The sequence below is a fragment of the Ascaphus truei genome, chromosome 4 (assembly GCF_040206685.1).
Source record: "Ascaphus truei isolate aAscTru1 chromosome 4, aAscTru1.hap1, whole genome shotgun sequence".
NCBI lineage: Eukaryota > Metazoa > Chordata > Amphibia > Anura > Ascaphidae > Ascaphus > Ascaphus truei.
In genome coordinates, this window is record NC_134486.1 from 13,442,225 (window position 1) to 13,466,795 (window position 24,571).

Sequence of the window (24,571 nt, forward strand, 5' to 3'; positions counted from 1 at the left end):
ACCTGGACATAGCTACATACTGGGGCTGATTACAAATCAAGTACACATAGTCAGGGCCACCAACAGAAATCATGGGGCCGAGGACAAATGAAAGGAGCAGGATAGCGCACCCCCCACCCCGAACCTATAGCACACCTGCCACGAAAAAATATTTTTTAGAGCCCAATATTTTACATACTGTTTTCTTATTGTGATACAGAAAAAAACATTACAATGCAACCTGTTTATTTTTATATTTTCAACAAAAGATAGGTGACTGGGTGTGAGGGTTCGGGGATCGCGGCGCTCACAGCGCGACCCCTCCTCACCTCCTTTACCTCCTGATGCTGCCATGGTGCGTCCCTCTCGCTGCCCTGGGGTTTCCCTGCCGTCTCCGGCGGTCCGCCTTTGCTCCAAGGCTGCCTCTCTCTCATGCGGCGGACATTTGTCCCGGGCGCGCGTGGACAGCTAGCGCCGGGTGAAGATAATTTATTCACTGCACTGGCAGTGAAACCACACCCCCAACTGACTTACAGGCTATTTCCCCAGACCAAACTAACTCACCTACCTGCCAATCAAGGGGACCTATCCAAGACAGCTTCACGCACTCCTCCAGGTCTGTCCCCGCTTCTGATTGGTCAGCCGCAATTTATATTGCCTGTCCTGCCACTCACTCATTGCTCGACGTAGTCTCCGCTCATTCACTCAGGTCACGACTCGGCTTGATGGACGGCAATCTCTGGCTATAGACCCCTGCCTGGACAAAGACCTTCCAGAATTCTCCAATCCCTGACCTTGGCTAACGGCAACAACTATGTCTCTCCTTTACCGGAACCGGCAAGTATTGCAAAAGCTATCACCACCTGGCCTGGCAACGCCTAAAACACCACACTACGGACGCGCTCCTTTTGCTGCAGGTGCGTGCACGTATACATCCCCACCTCAGTAATAGGGACGGGTCTGGTCTGCGGGAACCACCGTCATAACATTATGTCGGGCCCACAAGACACAGACCAGACTGATCTGGCCTCCATGAAAATGACCATCTATCAACAAATCCAGGCCTTAACGGATCAAGTGGCTCTTCTCACCCAACAGGCACAGGACCTTACTCTTCAGGCACCGGCGCAGGCAGAACCAGTATCCATATCGTCCCCAGATCCGAAGATTCCAGCCCCGAAGCCATACACAGTCCCAGTATGTAGCTATGTCCAGGTGTGATTTTATTTTTATTTTACTGGTGTGGGTGTTTCCTCAACCAATGCAAGATCCCGTTCGAGATGAATCGTCCGCTCACCCCAGCATATATCTCATTGGAGACTGGCCCCATCACCCTTTCTTCTCATTCCCACAAGGAAACCCTGGACTTTTACGTGATCCATACTCCTGGTACACCGGTCACACTTGGACTGGAAGACCTGGCATGGAACCGCCTCAACAAGCCGGGAGCTTTGAAATAGAAAATCCTTTCTGTTTTTGGCGCTGCAATCTGTGCAATAATAGGACCGTGTGCATTCGTGGCCCTGAATACATTAAGGCTAACTACATCTGTATCTTCATAAGGACATAACAATTAGAGGTTGTTCAATTACTATTTTTTTACTATAATTGTGCATGATGTGAAAACTACCAGGAAAGAAGAAAAGATCTCAAAATGTACAGTTAGAGAAGAGAAAGGAGTGGGGGATGTGATAGAAATTTTGAAATACTGTACCTCAAGGGTTTAAACAAAGTACAGAAGAAAAGCACATTTCAGAGATTGAGAATTGCTAAAACAAGTGATCACACATTCAAACTTGAAATTGGGAGGCTCAGAGTAAAATGTGAGTACTTCTTTACAGAAATAGTGGTGGATTCATGGATTAGTCTCCCAACAGAGCTGGTACAGGCTAATAAAGGAAGGAGCTCAACATAATACATATTACATTGTATAGCTTGCCATCCTATATATCCTATCTTCTTACAGATATTCTATTCGTTATTTCCGACACTTCATGGCCTTTGTTTTCGCTGTTGAAGAGATAAATAAACAGTCAAAGCTCCTACCAAACATTACCCTTGGATTCCAGATTTACGACTCTTGTCTGATGGAAAATAAAGCCATAGAGAGTGCACTAAGCATATTAACAGGAGCGGTGAAAGCTGTTCCCAACTACAGCTGCGATTTGAATAGTAAAGTGGTGGCCTTTATAGGACACATGATGTCTTCATCCACCTACTCACTAGCAGGTCTTACTGGGATCTACAGATATCCACAGGTAAGCAGGAGGTACAACTGGTGTATTCTGGTGTCAGGGTTTGTAGGCTGCAGTATTTCTTCTTTATTACTTTTTTTTCAAATAGAATAGACTGAAATGGTTCCTAAATTCCTGAATACTCAATTATAATAGGAATTATAGGACATCTCTGTAAGAGCTTTGCTTGCATATTTGAAATGTAAGTAAAGTAAAACGTAGCTAAAAAGAGAAGAAAACTGTCAAATACCCTCAATACTTTGAACATTTATTGTCAGGTCAACCTGTGGAAGAACAAAAAAGGGTGATCAGTGCGCAGCTAAAACATGGTAATACAAACAGTGCTATTAAATGCAGTGTAGCGTCAAAATAAACAATAGTTGAACCTTGTGAGGGAAGTCACTATAGTAGCATCTGCAGCCTTTCTTGAGGGGTGGCTCGACACCCCTAGAGCTGGAGAAAAGACATAAAGACAGGGTGCACAACGCACATAGTGAAGCACAGTAAAAAAGATACATTTTACTAAAAGATTATAAGTTCTGCGTACATCAATGTTGATAAAAACAAGCACTGGATTCGTGGGGTTACCACACAGAGGGAGGGTTGGAATCACAGCTCTTCAACACATAGGATGGAAGACACAGGATAGGAATCTCCGTGGAACCTTGAATTACGTTTCCCTCATCTCAGGGTAACCAGATGGTGGGGACAGAGGAATAAGTCCCGCAAAAAGTCCCATAGCGAGGCACAAATGCCTCCTTGAGTCCCACAGCTGCAGAGCACCGACAGCACGCCTCTCAGTCCCGTGGAGTACCTGCTGATGATGTCACAGGATTCTCCTCTATTGCAATGCGGAGAGGAGTGTCCACAGCGGTGTACAGCACACAGGGCGGCGTATGGCACACAAAACAGCAAGCTGTGATACAGGGGACAGGGAGGACTACACCAAGAATATACTTGGCTAGAGTTGGGTCAGACAAATGAGCATAAAGACCTTTCAACGCGTTTCGTAACTGGAATTTACTGCTTTCCTGTTACGAAACGCGTTGGAAGGTCTTTATGCTCATTTGTCTGACCCAACTCTAGCCAATAAGTGCAGCAAAATCAGACAATAGGAAAGGGAATCCCTGTCCCGAAGAGCTTACAATCGAAGTGATTGGAGACTTACAGAGACAGCAGGTGAGGGAATAAGTGCGGTGGCTAGCAGTGCTTTGCCTCAGTGACTGTGGGTGTTGAACACTAGCCATGAGTTCAGGTTATTGGGATGTGTGATTTGTGAGGTAAGTTTTAAGGTTTGTCAGTATTAGATCAATCAGATAGGTTAACACCGTTAGCAAGGAAAGAGTTGGTAGGGAGGCGAGGATGAGAGCAGGTATGTATATGGCTGGGTCCAGTATTTGGAGAGATATCCCCTGCAGCAATAAGTAGTAGATAGAGGTTGTGAATAGAGGATTTGTGGGTGTGTCTACTATTAAGGGGTAAAGAATTTGTTGGGAGGGAGAGGTGTATAGATAATTGTGCAGTGCATGGGCACAGGCTTAGACAGAGGGGAGGATAGAGGAAGAAATATGGATAGGAGTGGAGAGGGGAAGTTGGAGAGAACAGAAGTGTTTACAAAGATGTGAAGAAACAGTTTACAGAAAACGCAGTAGGGATAGCCTACTCAAACCTTGGAGACCTGGTATTTTTAACAGACTATAATGATAATAATTGTAAATATAATATTTGCATTCTTTCTTTCTTGTTCCTGAATATTCATGCTTTGGAGACAGAAGAATAAAACATTATCTGTATCTTGTCTTTATATATTAAGACATTCTTAAACAATGTGGTAATAATCTGATTTATTGGCTATCATGGTGTTGCCTGTTTTCATTATATTATTTTCCTGTTCTCTGCAGATCACTTATGGAGCTATGGATCCCATTTTTAATGACAGAATACGATTTCCATCATTTTACCGCACTGTGCCCAATGAGCGAATCCAGTATAAGGCCATCATTCAGTTATTACAGCATTTTGGCTGGAACTGGGTTGGGATTATCACTTCAGATGATGAAAGTAACTACAGAGTCGGCAGGGAACTACGAGATGAAATAATTAACAGCGGAAGCTGTGTTGAATTCCTCATAACTGTTCTCACTGAAGACTGGTACAACAAAAATATGGATGTTGTCCTAAAATCCAACTGTAATGTGGTCATTGTATATACCAACCCAGCACGTTTAATATCCATCTTTAAATATTCTTCCGATGTATCTGGATTAGGGAAAGTTTTAATTCTACCTGCCACATTGCTGACAGTAACAAAATTACACGAGCTCTATGGCATTGAACAGTTGAATGGCGCTCTGAGGTTTTCTGTGCAAAGAGGGGATATCCCAGGTCTGCGAGATTTCCTACAAAGTGCAGATCTCTATAAATATCCAGACAATATATTTCTCAAGTATATCTGGGGAGACACATTTGATTGTTTGCCTCAAAATATGACATTATTACCAAACAAGACAATAATTCCAATCCCTGAATGTGAAGATAATAGGGACCTCAGTGTGTTGGATCCCTTTATCTACGATGTGAATAATTTCCGATTCACCCACAGCGTATATACAGCGGTTTATGCTGTTGCACATGCATTGCATGACATGTATTTACACACTAACCACAAGCTCCCAAAAACTGATATCCCAAGTCAGACCTGGCAGCCATGGAAGGTAAATATTTGGATGAAGATGTATATCATGAATAGGGATGGCTTTTCCTTGTGAAAATGAGCAAATATCAGGAAAAAATTATGTACATGTGTTTTACTAAAGTGTAATATAGGAATTTACATCTTAAATATTACACATTTTTCTTGACTCCTTCAGGTTGATGAGATTAATAGTTTGCATCACGCGACAGAAATTAAACAAAATCTGGCTACATCTGTACATAAGTAAAGAGAAAGTTGAAAAAAGGCGCTTCCGCAAAGAGTGATCACTAACAATAACGTGATCTGTATTAAGTGCTCTAATACACAATAATAACTTCAAGTGACAGAGCTAAAATTACCATATAAACATAATTGTGCAAATATAGTGCAGTGAAAAAACAAATATGGTTGTTACTCCCGGCTCAAACCCTCTGGTGGGTCCTGTTTCCGCTGGTCCCAAAACACTGCATTTCTTCTTACAATCCAGGTACAATGTAATGCTGTTCCCACTGGATTGTGAGAAGAAATGCAACTGCACATAGAAGGGGAGAGAATATTACACAGGAGGGTTAAAAGGAAAATATTTTCATACTAGAAAATCCTTGACTTAAGTGATTATTTTGCCTAATTATTTTGAATATAGTAATGTTAGCCAATCTGGCAATAACTCTTTATAATATGATATCAAATGAAATTGTCAATTTATTAATGGATTGTAGTGCATAGGGGTGCTGCAATACTATGTAATTAAATAAAATAAAAGCAGCGCGATAGCCTGTTAGAGATGTGCAGGGAGAGGGACCGCTTCTGTCTGCTCTCACTGCACAGCTCGTCTAGACTGGTGTAGCCCGGTAGGATTGACACAGTGAGGGTCCCATTCAGAAGCAGGGAGCCCGCTATGTTAATCCTGATGGGAAATTAGTCTGGCCGCGGGAAAGCCACGAGCAGACAGTGGTCAGGCAGCTTTCAACTGTGGTTTCCTGGCTGAATACTCAACAATACCTCTTACTGCCTCTGTAGTAAGTTACCAAAACACAATAAACACAATTTAGAAAACTAAAAATGTTTCACAAATGGCCCTAAAGTCTAGATGTGTTTTTTATTTTTAAATATAAAGATATTGATTTATCTAAATCATGAAAACATTTTTACCACACTAATTTTCTTCAAATTGCATTAGAGTGAGTCCTCGCTTATCCGACACAAAGCGTCCCGCAAACCCCTGTCGGATAGCAGATTGTCGGAAAGCGGGACCAATGTTAACAGGTGGTGATTTCCGTCGGGTACGCGAAACTTGCGACGGATGATGCATTTTTTTATTGAATTAGCCGCTGTCGGAAAAATCATCCAACGGAAAGCGAAACGTCGTAAACCGAGGACTACCTGTACATAGTTACTGTACTTCTAATAAGTAGGGCATGCTTAATGTCTATTGAGAATATCAATAAAAAAAGAGGAATCCTCATGGGATGATGGCGCTGCACAGTAAGGACCACGAGAAAACCTTCCCTGTCGCTGCTCCCAAACTCCAACCGCGGAGAAACTCAGAGCTCCTGAACCAGCAGGTGAGCTACAGTACCCAGGGAAACACCCATGCAGTGGCCAGATCTTCCATGGCAGGGGGGAACAGGTACTATACACTATACAGTGGTGGCGCAGCTGAGTCTAAAGGGGCTGGGTTTGTTATTTTTTTCCCTCAGCGTGCCGCGCGTCACTGATGCGCGGTCACGCTTCATCGGGTGCGTGCGCACGTGGCGCGCGTGCCCAGGGCTCCCCGAAGGGAGCCCTGGTTACGGGAGATGTGGGGGAAGGTGGTGGGGGGCCCGGGGGACCCGGTGGACCCGGAGAGGGGAGGGGAGAGGCACTGATCGGAGGACCAATCTGCGAGGCTTCGGCTGGCGCGCGGGAAAATTCGGCGCCAGCCCAAAATCTGCCGCGGCACAAACCGGGTGAGTATTAGACTCAGCTCGGCCGCGACAATATTTGGAGGCACTGCTGAGATGAGCAACGGGGGCGGCAAAGTATTGCTGGAAAACCCGCTATAGGAGAAGTTAATGGGGGCATTCACCGTATCCAGGCCAGAGCGTTTCTTTTCGGTTGCAAGCGGTGTTCCCTGGATGGAACTCGCTCATAACACAACCCCACCCTCTGCTGCATGAGATGTGCCTGAACCCACTGTTTCAAGGCCATCGTTTTACCTTGTCCGGGATATTATGCAGATCTGAGAGGTGTCAGAATCACACTGTATCAGGGCCGGGTCACATCCTCTTCCAAAGGTGGAGAAGTGTCTAAACCTCACAGTATCATGACAGGAGCCGCAGATGGTATGCCTTTAGGGGATAGTCTTGAAAGATAGCACCCCGTGTTGGACTATCTGTTTGGTGCCTTTACAGAGTTATGTTCCAGGGTTGAGAGGTGCCTGAACATAACCATTTCAGCCAAGGGCACGCTGCAGCACATGCCCCAGGGGGTTGTGACTTAAAGATATCAATCCCCGCAATGGGACAGCAGTATGTGCTCAACTACTATGAGCTAGATCCCCGGGTGGGATAGGGTGCTCGAATGGGGACCTGGCGTGAAAGTTAGCCCCCCATATTGGGACTATGCGCTTGCAGTTGGGGAGGAAAAGAATGCCTGTGGAGCATGCCAGCCAGTGTGGGGGCTTGAAACATAGCCCCCAAATGATGGAGCTTGTTGCAGGCACTAAAGGAGGAGAGTTCAGGGTCCCTTAGCAGGATAGTGATGAAAAGTGGTGCTAAGGCGCTCCTATACAGAGTAATTAAATGTGCTCAAATAGTAAACAATATTGAAACGCTAACAAGTGTATAATTAAGTGCTGAAAATTAAATACAAATAAGTGAATGTGCAAGTGCAGTAAATAGGTAATAGGTCGCAGCTCAACCCTCTGAAGAAAGATCCTGGTTTTCTTCTGTGTAGTTATATTTAAAGTTTGGGGAGTGCAGATATCACCATTTATGAAAAACATACTGTATATACTACATAGTGTAATCAGCTTCACAAGTGTTCTTAATTCTAGGATTCAGCCAAAAGGGTACTCACAATCTCTCAGATCAAAAAACATAATTTCCCACATAACATGTGGCTCAGGGTAGTCAGATGTTAGTTTATCTAGTCGTTTGGTGATGGTGGTCACAGTGTGATGTATCCTCAATGAAACAGAAAATTCCACAGTAGTGCAACACTGTATAAAATTCAGGGGTGTGTATTTAATAATATATCATACTTACATGAATAAAAGGTATCATAGGCACATAAAAATAAAGATGAGTGGCTAGTCGATATCTCCACTGCTCAGTGAGTGTCACTTCCGGTGGCGGGTCGCGTCCCTTCTGGTGCCTTCGGGATCGTGGAGGAGGACGGGCAGCAATTCTCATGGAGGATATCAGTAACGCCGACTCTTGAAGAAGCTGCAAAGTGAAACGCGTAGAGTAGGCGGGTGTGATCGGATGCGAAGCCAGTAAAGCCCAGACGCACATGTTGCTCAGTGTCGGAAGGTTAACCATTGAACTATCTCTGGTTCTACTACTATGGATATGTTTCCATTCAAGCGATATGCACTGCCTGGAGGCATTCTAATGATGTGGGACAGAGAGGAGAAATTCCTGCACTATGTGTGCCTGATTTGTGGTTATCCGGGAGGCGAGATAGGAGACGACACCCGTTGCCTGCGGTGCGATGTGGCCTATTTGCAACCGTGGCTGCCGGCCTGTTACTGGCCTATATTGGCCTTATCCGGGCGGAGGTGCGGAGTCTGTCAAACTGATCCGTAAGCTCCAGTGAGTGGCGGAGACTTCCTCTGTGGACGCAAAGAGGGACTTCCTGACAATACTGTACGATCTCTTCCACTCTGGCCACAATGCTTCCCGCATTGTCTTTTGCGGGGAATACTATAACTCCAGCCCAGACCCCTATTGCCCGTATTACCATCCCCGCCACCTTCCCAGAGACCAAAGATTTAGATAATAAATAACGTCCCCTATCCCCTCTGCCACGATCATCTACCATGACTGTAGCACCAGAACGTACTGTTAGAAAAGTATAGGATATGTATGAATCTGATGATGCCAATGATGTGTACAGGTGATGGGATCCTATGTTCAGGGGTTATGTACCACATTTAAACAGGACATGCTTTGTTCTGGAAAGGGACAATCACTGGTGGCAGAATGCAAAGTTTACTCCAGAGCAGGAGGCGGAGATAATGAGGAAACATAACCAATGTGTAGATCAGGGACTGCTTGCACAACCAGAAAAGGGGAGGATTTCTGTGTTTCCCCTTTGGATGGACCACTATTCTGGTATTGCGTGGCCGGGCATGTGGGCAGAATCTCATGAATAGTAGCCGTGCAGAGCGAGTTCTAGTACAGCAGTTTAAGCGTTCCCATGGTATGAGTATCCTTATCTCCCCGAAGAGCTCATGAGAGTCACTGAGGCTCATAGGGATGAGTGGGTAAGGGTGGCAGTGATTGAATATATTGCTCCTAAATATAATACCACAGCTGTTATTAGGGCGGACAGCGCTGAATATCTGGTAGGTCTGGTAGGTAGGACACAATATTCATCTAGACCGGGTAGAGTATATTTTCACAGGAGAACAGTACTTTTACACCAAAACCACTGGGACCACTAGCAGCAGGCAGGGAAACGTTGTTGAATAAAATGGGGTTTATTCTGGCACGCCAGCAGACAAAACAAAGATGTACAAAACAAGATACAATACAAACTGTGGACCTGGGGAGTAGACTCTAGCCTCAATAGGTACAGGAGCCTGCTTCATGTAGGCTTGCCCTGTCCTCTTCTCATCCAGGATACAAGAGGGCTGATCACACAGCAGCCCCTCAGAGATACATCTCCAGCTGGTCACCGTCAAGATCAAACTCCTTCACAGAATGACTCTCACTCTCTCATATAGTCTCTCATATGCTCTGAGATGCTATCAGATGCTCTCCCCACTCCTTCACAGAGTGTCTCTTCAAATGGTCCTCTGAGGGAATCTGCACACACCTTCCCAGAGTGTCTCCCGGTCTCTGTTAGCCTCTCTTGCTCTCTGGTGCTCTCTGAAGGTAGATCTCATTCTCTGATCATCAGCACCCCTTATATAGCCCTCTGTGGCTATCCCTTGCCTGGGAGGGTGCTGCCCGCCAATCAGAGCATCGATTAGGTTGGGGCCACAACAGCCAGAGGGTGTGCTAAGAACCCATCCCCATATTGTTCAATCTTTTTCACTCAACAAATGTCTGTAACACCTCTGTTGTTGTTTGCAAACTCACAAACAAGGGTTTGTTGAATAATGAGAAGATTATTTAATACAAAGTATGATCATACACCAAAGTCAAATAGACTCTCTGCCAGGGAGTGTCCAGGCAGTAAATGTTATACACTTTTGGATCCTTTGTCTAAAACTGTTACTAGGCAGATTATACTAACCACTCCTTAATTCTTAAACCAATCATATTACAGCTCATTAAACCTGGTTAGAACTAGCCTCAAAACAACTATGAATGGTTCCAGGTACCAAGTCTCACTAGGAATGTGGGCGTTACTTTAGGCACAATCATAATCTACAGTACTCAGAAACGAAACTCATTCACACCACATACACATTTTTACTCACAAAATGGATACTGGACATGACTGACTTTGCAAAATGGAAACTGAACATCACTTTCAATCCTTCTCCAGAGACCCCAACCAGTCCATTTCAATAATATATCAACAGTATCTTCATTTTAGCAATATTATTTTGTCACCTTCATGCTCCCAACCATTGTCTCAATACACATTTATTTGCAGGAACCTCAGATGATTAAATCAGGGTCCCCTCCATACAAATGTACATATTATCCAAATAATCCTTTACAAGGCTGTCTCCCAAATCACATCACAGTGCTTACACAAAGATCACAAACCCTTTATCTCATATTGCTTGTTCAACTAGACTTGGGAATTGAATTAACAGGGAATAAAGTGCTTTGGACTACATTCTCACATACATAGTGCATTTGGTTGAAATAAGCCTTACATAGGTGGCCAAGTTACATGGATTTAAGGGTACAGTAGCTAGCTGGGCTTCATTTCAGTTTTGTGATGCCATCAACCCCTACCGTCACATATATCAGTGAGTATGGCAAGTGCCACTCCATAACAGTGCCAGATAAAGATGGTAAGCTAGTCTGGATTCCAGACCCTGATCACTACTATTGATACAGCAGGGCAGTAATGCAAATTGTAAAGAGAGATACAGCAGGGATATAGAGCATATTGAGCCAGGAGGTAATTACAGCAGGAACTGTACTGCAACTGGGCAAAAGTTTATTTTGGATAAGAGGAACTAGTTATGTCACCAGTTATTCTAATGTATTGTAATGCTATGTGTTTTATAATTTTGTGGGCCTGCACAATTATTGATGGTGCATACTTATGCTCCTCATGAGGTTCGTGAGGAGGATTTTCACCAGAGGGAGGATGTAACCAAGTGACCCTGGCTATAGTATTCTACTGGCCTCAACACTATAAGTCTTGAGAGGAACAGGCAGAGTTGGGGTTAAACTCCTTGTGCAGGACCTGCCCTGTTATGGGGCGCGGTTACAGGCCCTTCCCCACAGGTATAAAACTCAACCCCCCAAATTGAATGTTAATGATTATGGAATTGTGTGATACCCTTTTTCCCTAGCAGAGAGTTAAGGTGATTGGGAAGGGCTCTTGGGGTCTCAAGCTCCGGTGGTCTGATCCAGGGATGGAGGACGAGCATGCAGTTGTATAATAAAACTGCCTTTGGACATACTATGGTATGTGATCATTGGAACGGAGTATTGCCTGTGGAGACCATCCTTCATCCAGCAGGATCCTCATGGAATGAAGGCGCTGCACAGTAAGAACCACGAGAAAGCTTGCCCTGTTGCTGCTCCCAAACTCCAATGCGGAGCAACTCAGAGCTCCTGAATCAACAGGTGATCTACAGAACCCAGGAAAACACCCATGTAGTGGCCAGATATTCTGTGGCAGGGGGAAACAGGTGCTACATATACAGCTGCAGCAGCCTTTATCCTAATATGGCCGTATCGGCTCAACTCTGATAACCGCGGCCAGATGCAGTATTTTTTTTTCCCCGGAATATGTTCAGGTATTTTAGCGCTCATAATATTAGCATTTTATTAGCGCTGTCTGCAACACTGCAATACCGTCTAAAAACTCAGGGGCACGTTCGCGAGCTATTGTCTTTAAAGTCTAATACTTTAGCAGTTCAACCTACAGTTCGTCAATACACAGTCTGCGTGTGTGCGTGCAGAAATTGTAAATTTGCATATTTATACATGTATGTTCAGTGCTGTACAGTATGTCTCATTTGAACATTGTTGAAACGCATAGGCGTGTATTGTAACTGTACCACATTTCGTCATATACAGCGCTCTCCCCTCGCTCGCCCCCACACACACACAGGCCAATTTACTGCACTTCAGTATTTCAACTTCTTATCTTATCTACAGTACAGTACACCTCTCCACACCATTCCTTTGAATGTGTGTCTTTCTGGTTTCAATCACATTCCTGCTTGCTAGCTGATGATTACTGCGCATGCGTCTATAACTTCACCACTGCTGCTTGCAAAGTTCAAGAGTGAGTGACCAAAAAAAAAAATATTTTTTTTTCTTGTCATTTTTTATTTTTCTCCACAAGCCTGCCTAAATCATCTTAATATTACGATATTCAATCTGTGCTGTAGCTTTTGACTGCGACACTGCGTTTGAATGCACATCGTTGATTTGTGTGGTTTTTATGTATTTGGGGGTGTGGATAGCAAATTATTATGATGACCTGCCTGTTGAAAATATGTCATGTCTTTAAAATACAATTCAGCTAATCCTTCATGCAGCTTTAGCCCCCTCCCCAACCCCCCTCCGCAGACACACACAGGGCTCGCTCAAGGATTACAACCTCTTATCGACACCTCTCCAGAACCATTTCGTTTCTAAAGCTTGTCATTGTGTTTTTAATCGTCCCTAGCCAAGCATCACCTCTCTGCACCTGCGTGTAATCCTCTTTGGGAAGGGAGCTACATAGCTGATGATTACTGCGCATGCGTCTATAACTTCATCACTGCTTGCTTGCAAAGTTCAAGAGTGAGTGACCAAAAAAAAATATATTTTTTTTTTCTCGTCATTTTTTATTTTCTCCACAAGCCTGCCTAAGCAATCTTGATATTACAATATTCAATCTGTGCTGTAGCTTTTGACTGTGACACTGTGCGTTTGACTGCACATGGTTGATTTGTGTGGTTTTTATGTATTTGGGGGTGTAGTGATCAAATTATTATGATGACTGCCTGTTGAAAATATGTCATGTATTTGAACTACAATACAGCTAATCCTTCATGCAGCTTTAGCCCCCTCCCCCCCACCCCCACAGATACACACAGGGCTCGCTCAAGGATTATAACCTCTTATCGACACCTCTCCAGAACCATTCCATTTCTAAAGCTTGTCATTGTGCTTTTCAACCTCTCTCACATCATTCGTTAATTTTCCTATTGTTGGCTTGCCCTTATGTTAATCTGATTATGTAACCAATTATTAAAAAGGTAACCAATTATTAAAACTTTTGTCTTCTTGAAGAATCCCCCCCACACACATTCACAGTGAATTTAAAGTTCAAAGATATAAAAGCTTAATGTAATTAAATATGTATTTTATTTTATCGTGAAAGAAAAATACAAATAATCATTGAGAGAGGAGGGGGGGTGAAAATTGAGGGCCGGTGGATAATCATGAATAATGAACATTGATAATAAAAAAAACAGTAATACAAATTTTCAGTCTTTATCTTCTTCCTCATTCTGTGTAGTTCATTGAGAGAGGGGAGGGTTTGTGTAAATTATGACTGCAGTTAGATTCACTTAACTGTAGACACAGTTCACAAACTTTACACATGATACCCCCCCCACTCCCCCAGCCCATCCTTTTTTTCTGAAAAGACAAGAAATTAAAAAATGAGTGCAGTTTTGTGCATACTGTATTATGGCATTGTGTACTGTATAGCTACTCCATATTGGACTACAGTATGCAGTTAGTACTGTCAAACTAGTCTATACTTCAACTACTGTATACTGTAATTACTGTTAAATACTTTGCAACCTGATGGCTAGTGCTGCTCTCTCAGGAAAGAAAAAAAATTGTGCAGTTACTGTAGGTGCATATTATGGCATTGTGTACTGTATAGCTACTCCATATTGGACTACAGTATGCAGTTAGTACGGTCAAACTAGTCTATACTGGAACTACTGTATACTGTAACTACTGTTAAATACTTTGCAACCAGGTGGCTAGTGCTACTCTCTCAGGAAAGAAAACATCTGTGCCATACTTACCTGTATCATACTGTACTTACAGTACCATACGACAGTACAGTACTTTACCATACTACCTTCCTGATGCTTGCCCATTACGCGCGATCACAATGGGCAACACAGTCACAATATCGTCAATATATTTATTGCATCATTCCACGGTGAGTACATCGTTCCAAAAACTCAGGATGCCTTGCGCCAACTCATCCTTTCTGGAGGGTTTCACGACTTTTCGGATATGGTCCTTCAGCTCATGCCAGAACATTTCGATAGGATTGAAGTCTGGCGATCTGTCATTGGAGGGGGAAAATAAGGACAATTAGTTAAAGAGATACAGTACACAGTAAAAACAGTGGGAAAAAATGAGACACGGTTACCGCACCTACTCCGCTAGCGTCTTCACCCAGTTGATACCGCGCTCAAGAATATGCACTGTTGACGCGGTGTGCTTCGGATCGTTGTCCTGGTAGAAACATTGACCATCTGGGAACTCACGTGTGATATTCCACAATCTCAGGCACAATTTGCTCTTGGAGAAAAGCTTTATTCATGATTCCTATAACAAGAAAAGAAAAGTGCTCAAAAAACTGCACACTAGTAAAGTATAAGGCATAAGTATTTTGCATAAGGCAAAAGCGTGTGACTTATTTTACCTTCAAAGATGACAATGCATCCTGGTCCACGCCTAGAGATGGCACCCCACACATACATCTTCACTGGGTGTTTTGGACGTGGCTTCATAGAAATGCGACCTTTTTTGTGGAATACAAAGGTGGCAAATCTCTCCAGCGATACAGTAGACTTGTCAGTGCAGATGCAATCCTGGAAAGTTTCTCCACTGTCGATCCATGCCTGGGCCTGGACCACTCTCTTGATCTTGTTAACGTCCCTTATCATAGGGTACGCTCTTTAATGACAAGGAATAATTTTATAGATACAGTACAGTTTCTTAAACAACACTTTAACCTCCTGTACTGTCCAGTACTAACCTCACACGTCCATATTTCCATCCAATTCTGCGTCTCATCTTCTTTATGCTGGTCTCGGATACAGTGAGATTGTGATTTTGCAGCAGAGTGTATATGACAATTAAGGCACTCTTCTCATCAGTCTCTTCACTTATTTTGTCGACCAGAAGAGTTGTCTCCCTACAGTGTACAGAAAAACAACAATCCGGTAAGATACAGTGCAGTAGGCCACAAGTACAGCACATCATTTACAGTAAACAATTATAGATGCAACAATATAAAAAATAATAGATATACTGTATTATATACTGTAGTTATATAAATATACCGAAATAACTATAAAATTAGATAGATCTATACTATATAGTTATATTAATATGCAACAATATAAACAATAATAGATATACTGTATTATATACTGTAGTTATATAAATATACCAAAATAAGTTTAAAATTAGATAGATCTGTACTATATAGTTATATTAATATGCAGCAATATAAACAATAATAGATATACTGTATTATATAGTTATATAAATATACTTAAGCGATAGTTACCGTTGGTGTCCTCGTGCGTTGTTTGGTTTTTCCGTGTGCACACGGTGGTTGATGGCACAACAAGGCCAGAAGCAGCTAACCAGCGTTGGATATCTGCAATTTGTTGTCTGATCGTGTACATCTTAATTCTCATGCTGAGATCCTTTGAAATCTTTTTAACAGGCATAGCTGTGAGTAGAAAGAAATACAAGCACAAGAATGTATATTCGATGTTTAGTCGATGTGTATTCAATGTGCAGTGAATCCACAAAATGGATGGTGTATTTATACGTTAATGACTCACATTAGAGTACGCCCACTTTCAACACCTGTACCTCGTCGCCATGCATAAAAGGTTACAAACGTTGCATAGCCCACCACTCGATGATCTTTATCTGAACTTGCCCTTGTCCAGATACTGCATTGTGCCATCTGCTTCCATGGATCAACCCAGATACTACGGACACAGGAAGCCACTCGCCTCTACCGTGCCTATCACACAGAAAAAGCAAAAGGCGGCGGCAGCCGTTTCCAAGCAAGGCCAAAGCGACAGGCTAAGGCTTATAAAGAAAACCTTCTGCTAGCCCCAAAGGCTAAGGGTTTTAATACACGTAAGCCTTATAATGTCGCAGAAGAAATTCGGTGATGTTCACTCAAGGCAAAACAAAAGGCAGCCAACCAATCGAACCCAAAGGCCACTTCCTCGATTACGCTTCGACGTCTCTGCCTCTGCTCTCCCGGAAATCTACAGCCCATATTCTCCACTACTCGTCCACGACGCTGCCTCTGCTCTCCCGGAAACCCACAGCCCATCTTCTCCACTACTCTTATACAACGCTGCCGCTGGTCTCCCGGAAATCCACGGGTCACTTTCTCCATTACGCTTAGATGACTCTGCCGCTTCTCGTTCGGAAGTCCACAGGTCACTTTCTCCATCCCTCTTCGACGACGCTGCCGCTTTTCTCCCGGAAATCCACAGGTCACCTCCTCCATTCTTATTCGACAACGCTGCCGCTTCTCTCCAGGGAACCCCCATCTCATCCTCCGTAGCACCCATCCATCAAGATGTCCACAGCACCCCATGCACAAGACCCAGCACGTTAGACCGCATGCAGAATGGGTTAAGAGTCGATATCCCTGGGAACTCTACTTTGCTGGTAGAGATAGATCTTCTTTTAGAGACCATGCTAAATATGGATCAACGGATGGAGAAGATGGATCAATGTATGGAGAAGATGGATCAACGGATGGAGAAGATAGAGACTGACATAGCGGGGATACATCATTTGCTCGGTGTTCATGCCCTTGTATCCCCGAAGCTGGAGCAGGAGGGTGGAATGGATGTGATGAATGGGACCTTCGACCATCTTCCAACACCAAGCACACCCCCTACACCAGAAGAATTTGTGTACATGTATGCTGTTGACAAGGAGGATAACATGACAACCCCATCAAGACCACACCAGAAGACAACACGGCGACCAAGACAGGAGGAAAGCTTCCTCCCAGACAACCTACCCTCGCCCGCCGCCACAAGCACGCCCGCTCCCAGAAGCACACCCACTTCCAGAATCAAACTTACATACGCTTGCATCGATACGGTGCCCGACATCATCCTGCGCGAGCAGCCACCGGCACTCAGGGAGAAGTATAGGGTGATGAGTGCTGGTTTACCCCAGAAGTATGGCATGCTAATTTTTAAGCATCACGTGTCCTACTTGGTGTACTGCGGGTGGGCCAAAAATGTCAACTATGAAGGAAATTGCGAAAAACGGGCGCTTCCTGACTATTGTGGAGGAATTGCGGTGCTATTTTTCAATTTCAGATCCTTTAATGAAAATCGTTCGAGACTCCATTCATGGCATTTTGCATCATACAAGGCATCAGCTCTGGAAGGACAATCTGGTGGAGATTGAATTTTTGCATGATTGTTCAACTGTTGTTTATTTTTTGACTTGTTGCTTGTTTTAACTTGTATTAATAAAGAAATGTTTTTACTTACACAAGACCTGAACAACTCCAGTCCTCGAGGGCCACAAACATGCCCAGTTTTAAGGATAAAACCGGGCCTGTTTGTGGCCCTCGAGGACTGGAGTTGTGCAGGCCTGACTTACTGTACTGTATACCATCCTACTGTAAATATTTTGAATTTCTGTACTTTAATAAAGGAGATGTTGCGTGTTTTAACTTGTATTAATAAAGAAATGTTTTTACTTACACAAGACCTGCACAACTCCAGTCCTCGTGGGCCACAAACAGGCCCGGTTTTCATGGTTATCCTGAAAACCGGGCCTGTTTGTGGCCCTCGAGGACTGGAGTTGCGCAGGCCTGACTGACTGTTCTGTACACCAACCTACTGTAAATGTTTTGACTTTCTGTACATAAATGTTTTCACTAGCAGTAAACCATCCACCTTTTAATATTTTGAATTGCTGTACACTTTAAATGTTTTTAAATTGTATTTGTAAATAAATGTTTTTGTACTTACTCCACCAATAACAGAAAATGTTGATTTGTTTTAAATTGTTCCATTGTCTCCTTTTATACTGTAACAAAATATAGTGTTTCTAGAACATACAGTACTGTCCAGGCATACTGTACAGTACTGTACTATATACTGTAGGCATGCTCAGTACTGTACATCATAAGAGTATTAAAACAATACATGCTGTATGGATATAGAATACACATATGTATGGGAATAAATGTAGAATAAATGCATACTTTTTATTTTTCGGGTTTATTATACAGTATATATATATAAAAAAAAGTATTCTATACGGTCTGAAAACAACAGCATACTGTTTCAGGTATTCTATGAAGCTCTCAGTTACAGTATTCTATCCTAATCAATAACAATGGCCACTAAACTGTAGACTTCGGTACGGGGTTTTTTAAATCCGATTCAGCAATGTGCAGGCATTGTTACACAAAGCGATATTATCCATCGAAATCCCTCCATTTGCCGTTTTCCGCATGAGATGATAACATTTTCTTTTCTGAGGAAACACAAAAGTAAAAGTTTTACTGTAATTGTCAGGCAGTCCTTAAAGAAGTTCCCACAACAATTTTCTCGGGGGGCATCTCCTGTTCACATGCGCATGCGCCTACTGTCGATGTGATGACACGCATATGCATTTCAAGAAGGTTCCAATGCGCATGCGCCTAGTTTTCCACCAATTGTGCAGTATCTACTGTAGAAGCTGCTCAGCCAATGATATTGCTTTACAGGAGAATCGCTTGACTGTGCATTGATATTGATATTTAAAAAACAGAATAAAATACGGTAACATTACTCACCATAGACTTTTCCAATCAGGTGGCGCCGAGCCACTGCCGGTCCCGTATTCTCGATTATACATGTAGTTGACAGGTGACAGCGGGACTACTACACCTGCAGTTGACAGCTTGGAAATCGCTTTGGTACATGCAAGCTTGCTGGAATCTGTATGCAAAATCCGGCTCAGGCTGCAGGTATCCGGGCGGGGACAGACAGCAAGGGTTGACAGGTTTTCACTGCCAGCGACTGACGTTTCTTAGTTGGTTTTAACATGACCTTACGCCTTTTGAAGTCTCCATGATCAAAGATACGGGAAAAATCTGGTGATACACACCAATACCCTCCAATAACACCGGGATCAATACGAAAAAAACACGGATCGATACATAACTTTTTCCTTTTTGCACGCCTCTACACATGAGCATCTGGTAAAAATTTGTAAAAGTCATAGTTTTCGATAAAATACTGATAAAGTTGACCAACTGTTGCCATCTTATCATCTGTTGCATTAATCGCGGCCATATTAAATAAGCGTACGTTCTGTCAGGTTTTTGGAACACGGACTGCGGTGGTGCACTCATTTCGGGACTCTCAGGACAATTAAACACCAGACACTGTGCATGTATTTTTTAATATGAAAGCCTAAATTGATACATTATTGTAACTTCTTCAGTACCAAGGCCAATTTACAATGGACCACTGTGGTATTTTTTTAAACACCTGCAAGTCGACACATTACTGAAGCGCATGCGCTTTACAATTCATGAAAATCTGCCACCTGGCGGATATGCGAAGAATTGCAACCAATTAAATACGAACCATTATCAATAAACACATCAATAAACACATCAACCGCGGGTGACGCCGGCATGAATGCAACATCAATGCGGTATGAATGCGGCATGAACGTGGTGAAGTGCGGTGAAGTGCGGTGAAGTGCGTGGCATTCGGCAAAAATCCCCGAAAAAATTCGGAGATGTTGGAGAATAAAAGGGGCCGCAGCTGTACATGAAAGATTTATAGAATATCCAACTGAACAATGATCAAATGTAATCACTGTGGGAAACACTATAAAGATGAGGACATAATCATTGTCCTGCAACATATTTGTTGTTTCTTTCTATTTAGGTAAACTATTACTTGAAAAAAGTTCATTTCAAAACCCCAGGGGGTGAGGAAGTATACTTTGATGATGAGGAAAACTCTTTTGCAAAGTTTGAAATTCTAAACTACATTATACTGCCTAACAAGTCAGTGAGAGAAATTCAAGTTGGACATTTTTATTCAACTGGAAGTCAAGGTTCTCAAATCCTAATCAATGACAGTGCAATTCAATGGAATTCTTCATTTACTCAGGTAAGAAACAATTCTTTATTTAGGAAGGTTAGTAGCCCAAATGAAGAGAATATATATTCATATTCTGTAAGGAAGCTTTTCACCAGAGGACAGACTCAAATAGATGCCAGAAGACATGCCTATTGTAATTTAGAGCAGTGGGTCACGGTTAGCAGCCTTTTAGGCTTAAAGTAAACAAAGCCGCTAGTGACATTGCCCTTACACAAAGAAACCAGGAGGGCAATATTCAGCACACTGCCTTCCCTTTACTTGGTTTTGGTGCAGTACAGCAGAATTGAATAAAGTACATTTTGTTTAATACAATTAAAAAGGAAACAGTATGAAGACTTACAGTACAATGTATTATTTTGATTACATCCCTGTTCCCATCCTGTTTCTTTGTATAACTACTGGAAACACATTTGTGATATGACACCCAGACACTGATCCCAGAATGTATTTATCCCATTAACTTTTTCATCTACAGTAGGTGAATAATAACATGGCAATTATAAAGATGGTGAACACTTTCATCCATTTCTCCAGTTCCCAGGAATTGTATTTTCTTTTATTATGTTTCATTTTGGAATGACCTGAATAAGGATCAAATGTACTATGAGTTTTTAGTAGTTAATTACTCATTCACAGCTATCCCTTGCATAATTCTTTTATGGTTCTTATAATTATGACTGGGATTTTATCAAAGTCGGACACCTACAAAATAATATTGACAGTATATTGTTTTGTTATTATGGATTTGTTTCTCTCTGACTGCCTCATTTTATACACTATGATGTTACTATGCATTCAGCAACGGTTTGCACAGTCTGAGACTCTCTCTTTCCTTAACTTTATTAGGACACTGTGATAAGAATAGGGTAAACTAAGCCTTAGAGATGGGCAAATGTGATATAAAATGCTAGGTGGACTATCCAGGGATTTCATGTCCAATCTGATCCGTGGTGTGAAATCTGGAGGGGGACTATGCCATTGTGAGTTTGGGAGAAATGTGCATAAGGCACTGATGGATTTGGCCTGATGTAATCCACTTTTACAAGTGACATGTAGTTTGAAGCCGAAAGTATATAAATTGACACCTGCTTCCTCCCTACACACACTTTCTGGTATTTGCTTTTTAATTGTGGTTTATTTTTGGTCTTTAGCTTTTTAATAATGGTGTTAATTTGGAGTTTTCTTTCATTTATTTATGGTTTTTTTGGTGTTTTGATTTTTAATTCTGGGGCTTATTTGGCTATTGCTTTATTGATTTCTGATATTTTTTTTGTTTACTTTGTTATTGTTGTTTATTTGGTGATTGTTTTGATTGAATTTTATATTGTTGGGGTTCTTTTTTTTTTAGGTTGACCATTGACTGTGATAGTGTTATAAAATGCATATATTATATGGGCATGATTTATCACTGTGCCAAACAATTGGTTTATTGGCATTTGGAATGTGTATATTTTTTATGTAATGTGTTTTATTTTGGGCCTGTTATTTTTTGACTTCCCCATTTATCCTAAAGTGTTATAGCAGGCCCATATTATATGGGCCTGCTTTAACACTGTGCCAATCAATGTGTAGCGGGGTGGTGTCCCAGGGTAGGGTGGGTGGTTAGCGGGGGAGGGTGGGTTAACCTCTTAATTACTATAGCGGTAGCTAAACACTAAAGTGATTAAGGGGTTAGGGGCCATTAGATTGTATTTTTTATTGTATTCTCGATGCCCCCGGAGGACAAAGATGGTGATGTGGATGAGGACAGCAAAGGGGTTTATTGATCCGCGCTCATGCATCCTACAGTCTCTGGTGTAAAACAACTCCTTCCTTTTGCTGCTTCTGTGCATTGAGATATTCCCCTTCTCCACTGAAGACCCACCGAGGATTACTCCACAGGTAGACAAGTCATAGAAAACAAACAGCACAGAGTGCACCGAGGTTGAATAATATTATAATAAAAGTGAATACAAATAACAATTATCAACTTACATATAATGAATCTGTTATCCAGTGAGCTCTTAAGAGGTACAGTCCATGCTGCCCCACCTGTGGCGAGAAGGGAAGAAACACCGAGCTCGAGACAGTCTATCCCGCGCACTGGGATCGAGTAGTATCTCCGTCTTGCTCTGCACTGCTACTTCCGGGTATGTGCAGTACCGCGCGACCGTGTGCTGTTTTGTGCATGTATCCCAAGTTCACAGTCTCTCTCTCAAGCCAAGTGGCAATTAGCCAAGGGGTTGATTTGCATGCAGTGTCCACAGTGCACTTACTACAACATGTTTCGCAGACTAATCTACTTCGTCAGGCAAGAGTGGAAAGCATCCACATCAACTTTAATATACTATCTCACACAGGTGTGTTTAGATATAATCCTATTTCTTGCATGTAATTGGGTCTCATAAGAAACTCCAAGCAGAAATTCCAAACAGGTGTGTCAGATATAATCCAATTTCCTGCAAGCAATTGGGTCTATAGATCTCATAAGAAACCCCAAGTAGAAATTATAATAATCTCTATATCGATCAATTGGACAATTACAATGGCAGAGTGTGATGGTGCCGTCATTGTAATACAGATCATATGAAATTTATCTGATGTGAGTGCTGCAAAGAAGCATATAAAACAATATCAATTAATACAATGATAAATAAATAAAACATAGTTCCAATACCAACCAAACAAACAAACTATGACATCACAACAAAAAAAGGTAAATGGGAAGGGGAAAAAAGAGGGGGGGGGGAGAGAAGAAAAGAGAAGATGTAAAATGGGGGATGGGGAACCGAGAAGAGACAAAACAGAAAAGAAGAACAAATGTAAACACATATATACAGTATATATGCATACATATATGTATATACATAACCAAAAAAATATGCATATACAGTATGTATATACATAACCAAAAAAATATTGGATTTAAAACAGGGGTTAATAACTATCCTGAAGGAATGTAAAATCTCTAAATAGACACACACGCACATAAGTGTAAGTAACTGCGTGCATAAACCATAGGTGCCAGTTCCATTAGTATAATAGATAAGTGCATGAACATATGTAGAAAACATATCCCATACACTCAAAACAAATGACCAAGCCAATATGAGTGTGAGCCCAATATTAAAGGGGGGTTAATGAAGATTACCTCCCTATTTTAGAAAGGGGGTAAGTTCTATGTAATCATTCAACCCTCCTGGAAATTTACTTTACAATGTAAAAATCCAGTACTGCTCCCTTCTGGCAATATGAAGATCACTGTCCCCTGCTCTAATGTTCTCCTTAATTCTCTCAATGCCCATATAGTTAACCCCCTCTATGCTGCATCCATGGACATCCCTAAAATGGGACAATAGATGTGTCAGTGGTTTTGATGCCTCTTCCAACTTGTGGATGTTCTGAATATTCTGCAGATGTTCCATAATCTGTATTTTAAGATTACGCTTTGTTCTGATTATGTACTGTAGTCCGCAGCTGCATTGCAGCACACATACTATGTATGTAGACAGACAGTCACTGTAGTGTTTAATGTGATACTCACTACCAGTAACATGGGATTTTATAATCTTTTCGGATTTCAGTTTCAGACAGATTTTGCATCTATTGCATTTATAATTGCCGATTATGTACAAAGTATCTCTTAAATCCTTTTTCTGAATGTTATAAGTACCTTTAAGGAGGCATGGTGCAAAAATAGTTTGGATTGTCTTTTATTTTCTAAAAACTACAGGGGTTTTGGTGGAAAGAGCTTCATTGAGAATGGGATCCATTTGTAAAATACACCAGTGACGGGATAGTGCCTTTTTAATTAATGCAGGTGAACTATTGAATTGTTTAATAAAATAGGGAAATTGTTGTTTCAGTTTTTTTGTATCAACACTAGTGCCAATTGCTGAAAGAGGATTAATAGTTACGGTATTAATTTCACCTCTCACTAGGTTACCCACATTTTGTTACTTTTTATCTTTCTTGTGAAACAATGTTTCCCTGTTTTTATTCAACGCTTTCTGATATACGGTCAGTATTAATTGTTCCTTGTATCCCTTCTGTCTGAATCTTTATTTTAAGAATTCCGATTGTTCTTCAAAGATTCTAATATATGCACAATTGAACCTTAAGCGGAGGAACTGACTGTAGGGAATATTGTCAGTGCATTTGCATTCATGGCCATTAGTAGGATGTAAA

General features: G+C 42.0%; 1 protein-coding gene across 1 annotated transcript in view; it reads left to right on the plus strand.

Moving 5' to 3' along the window:
- The first annotated feature begins 1,973 nt into the window (after window positions 1–1,973).
- LOC142492225 (vomeronasal type-2 receptor 26-like) overlaps window positions 1,974–24,571 on the plus strand; it is a 96,217-nt gene continuing 73,619 nt past the window's right edge. Inside the window, exons 1-5 of the mRNA XM_075594895.1 lie at window positions 1,974–2,237; window positions 4,115–4,927; window positions 5,084–5,151; window positions 6,089–6,191; window positions 20,186–20,413. Of these exons, the coding sequence (XP_075451010.1) occupies window positions 1,974–2,237; window positions 4,115–4,927; window positions 5,084–5,151; window positions 6,089–6,191; window positions 20,186–20,413 (1,476 nt within the window). The remainder of the gene's footprint in view (window positions 2,238–4,114; window positions 4,928–5,083; window positions 5,152–6,088; window positions 6,192–20,185; window positions 20,414–24,571) is intronic.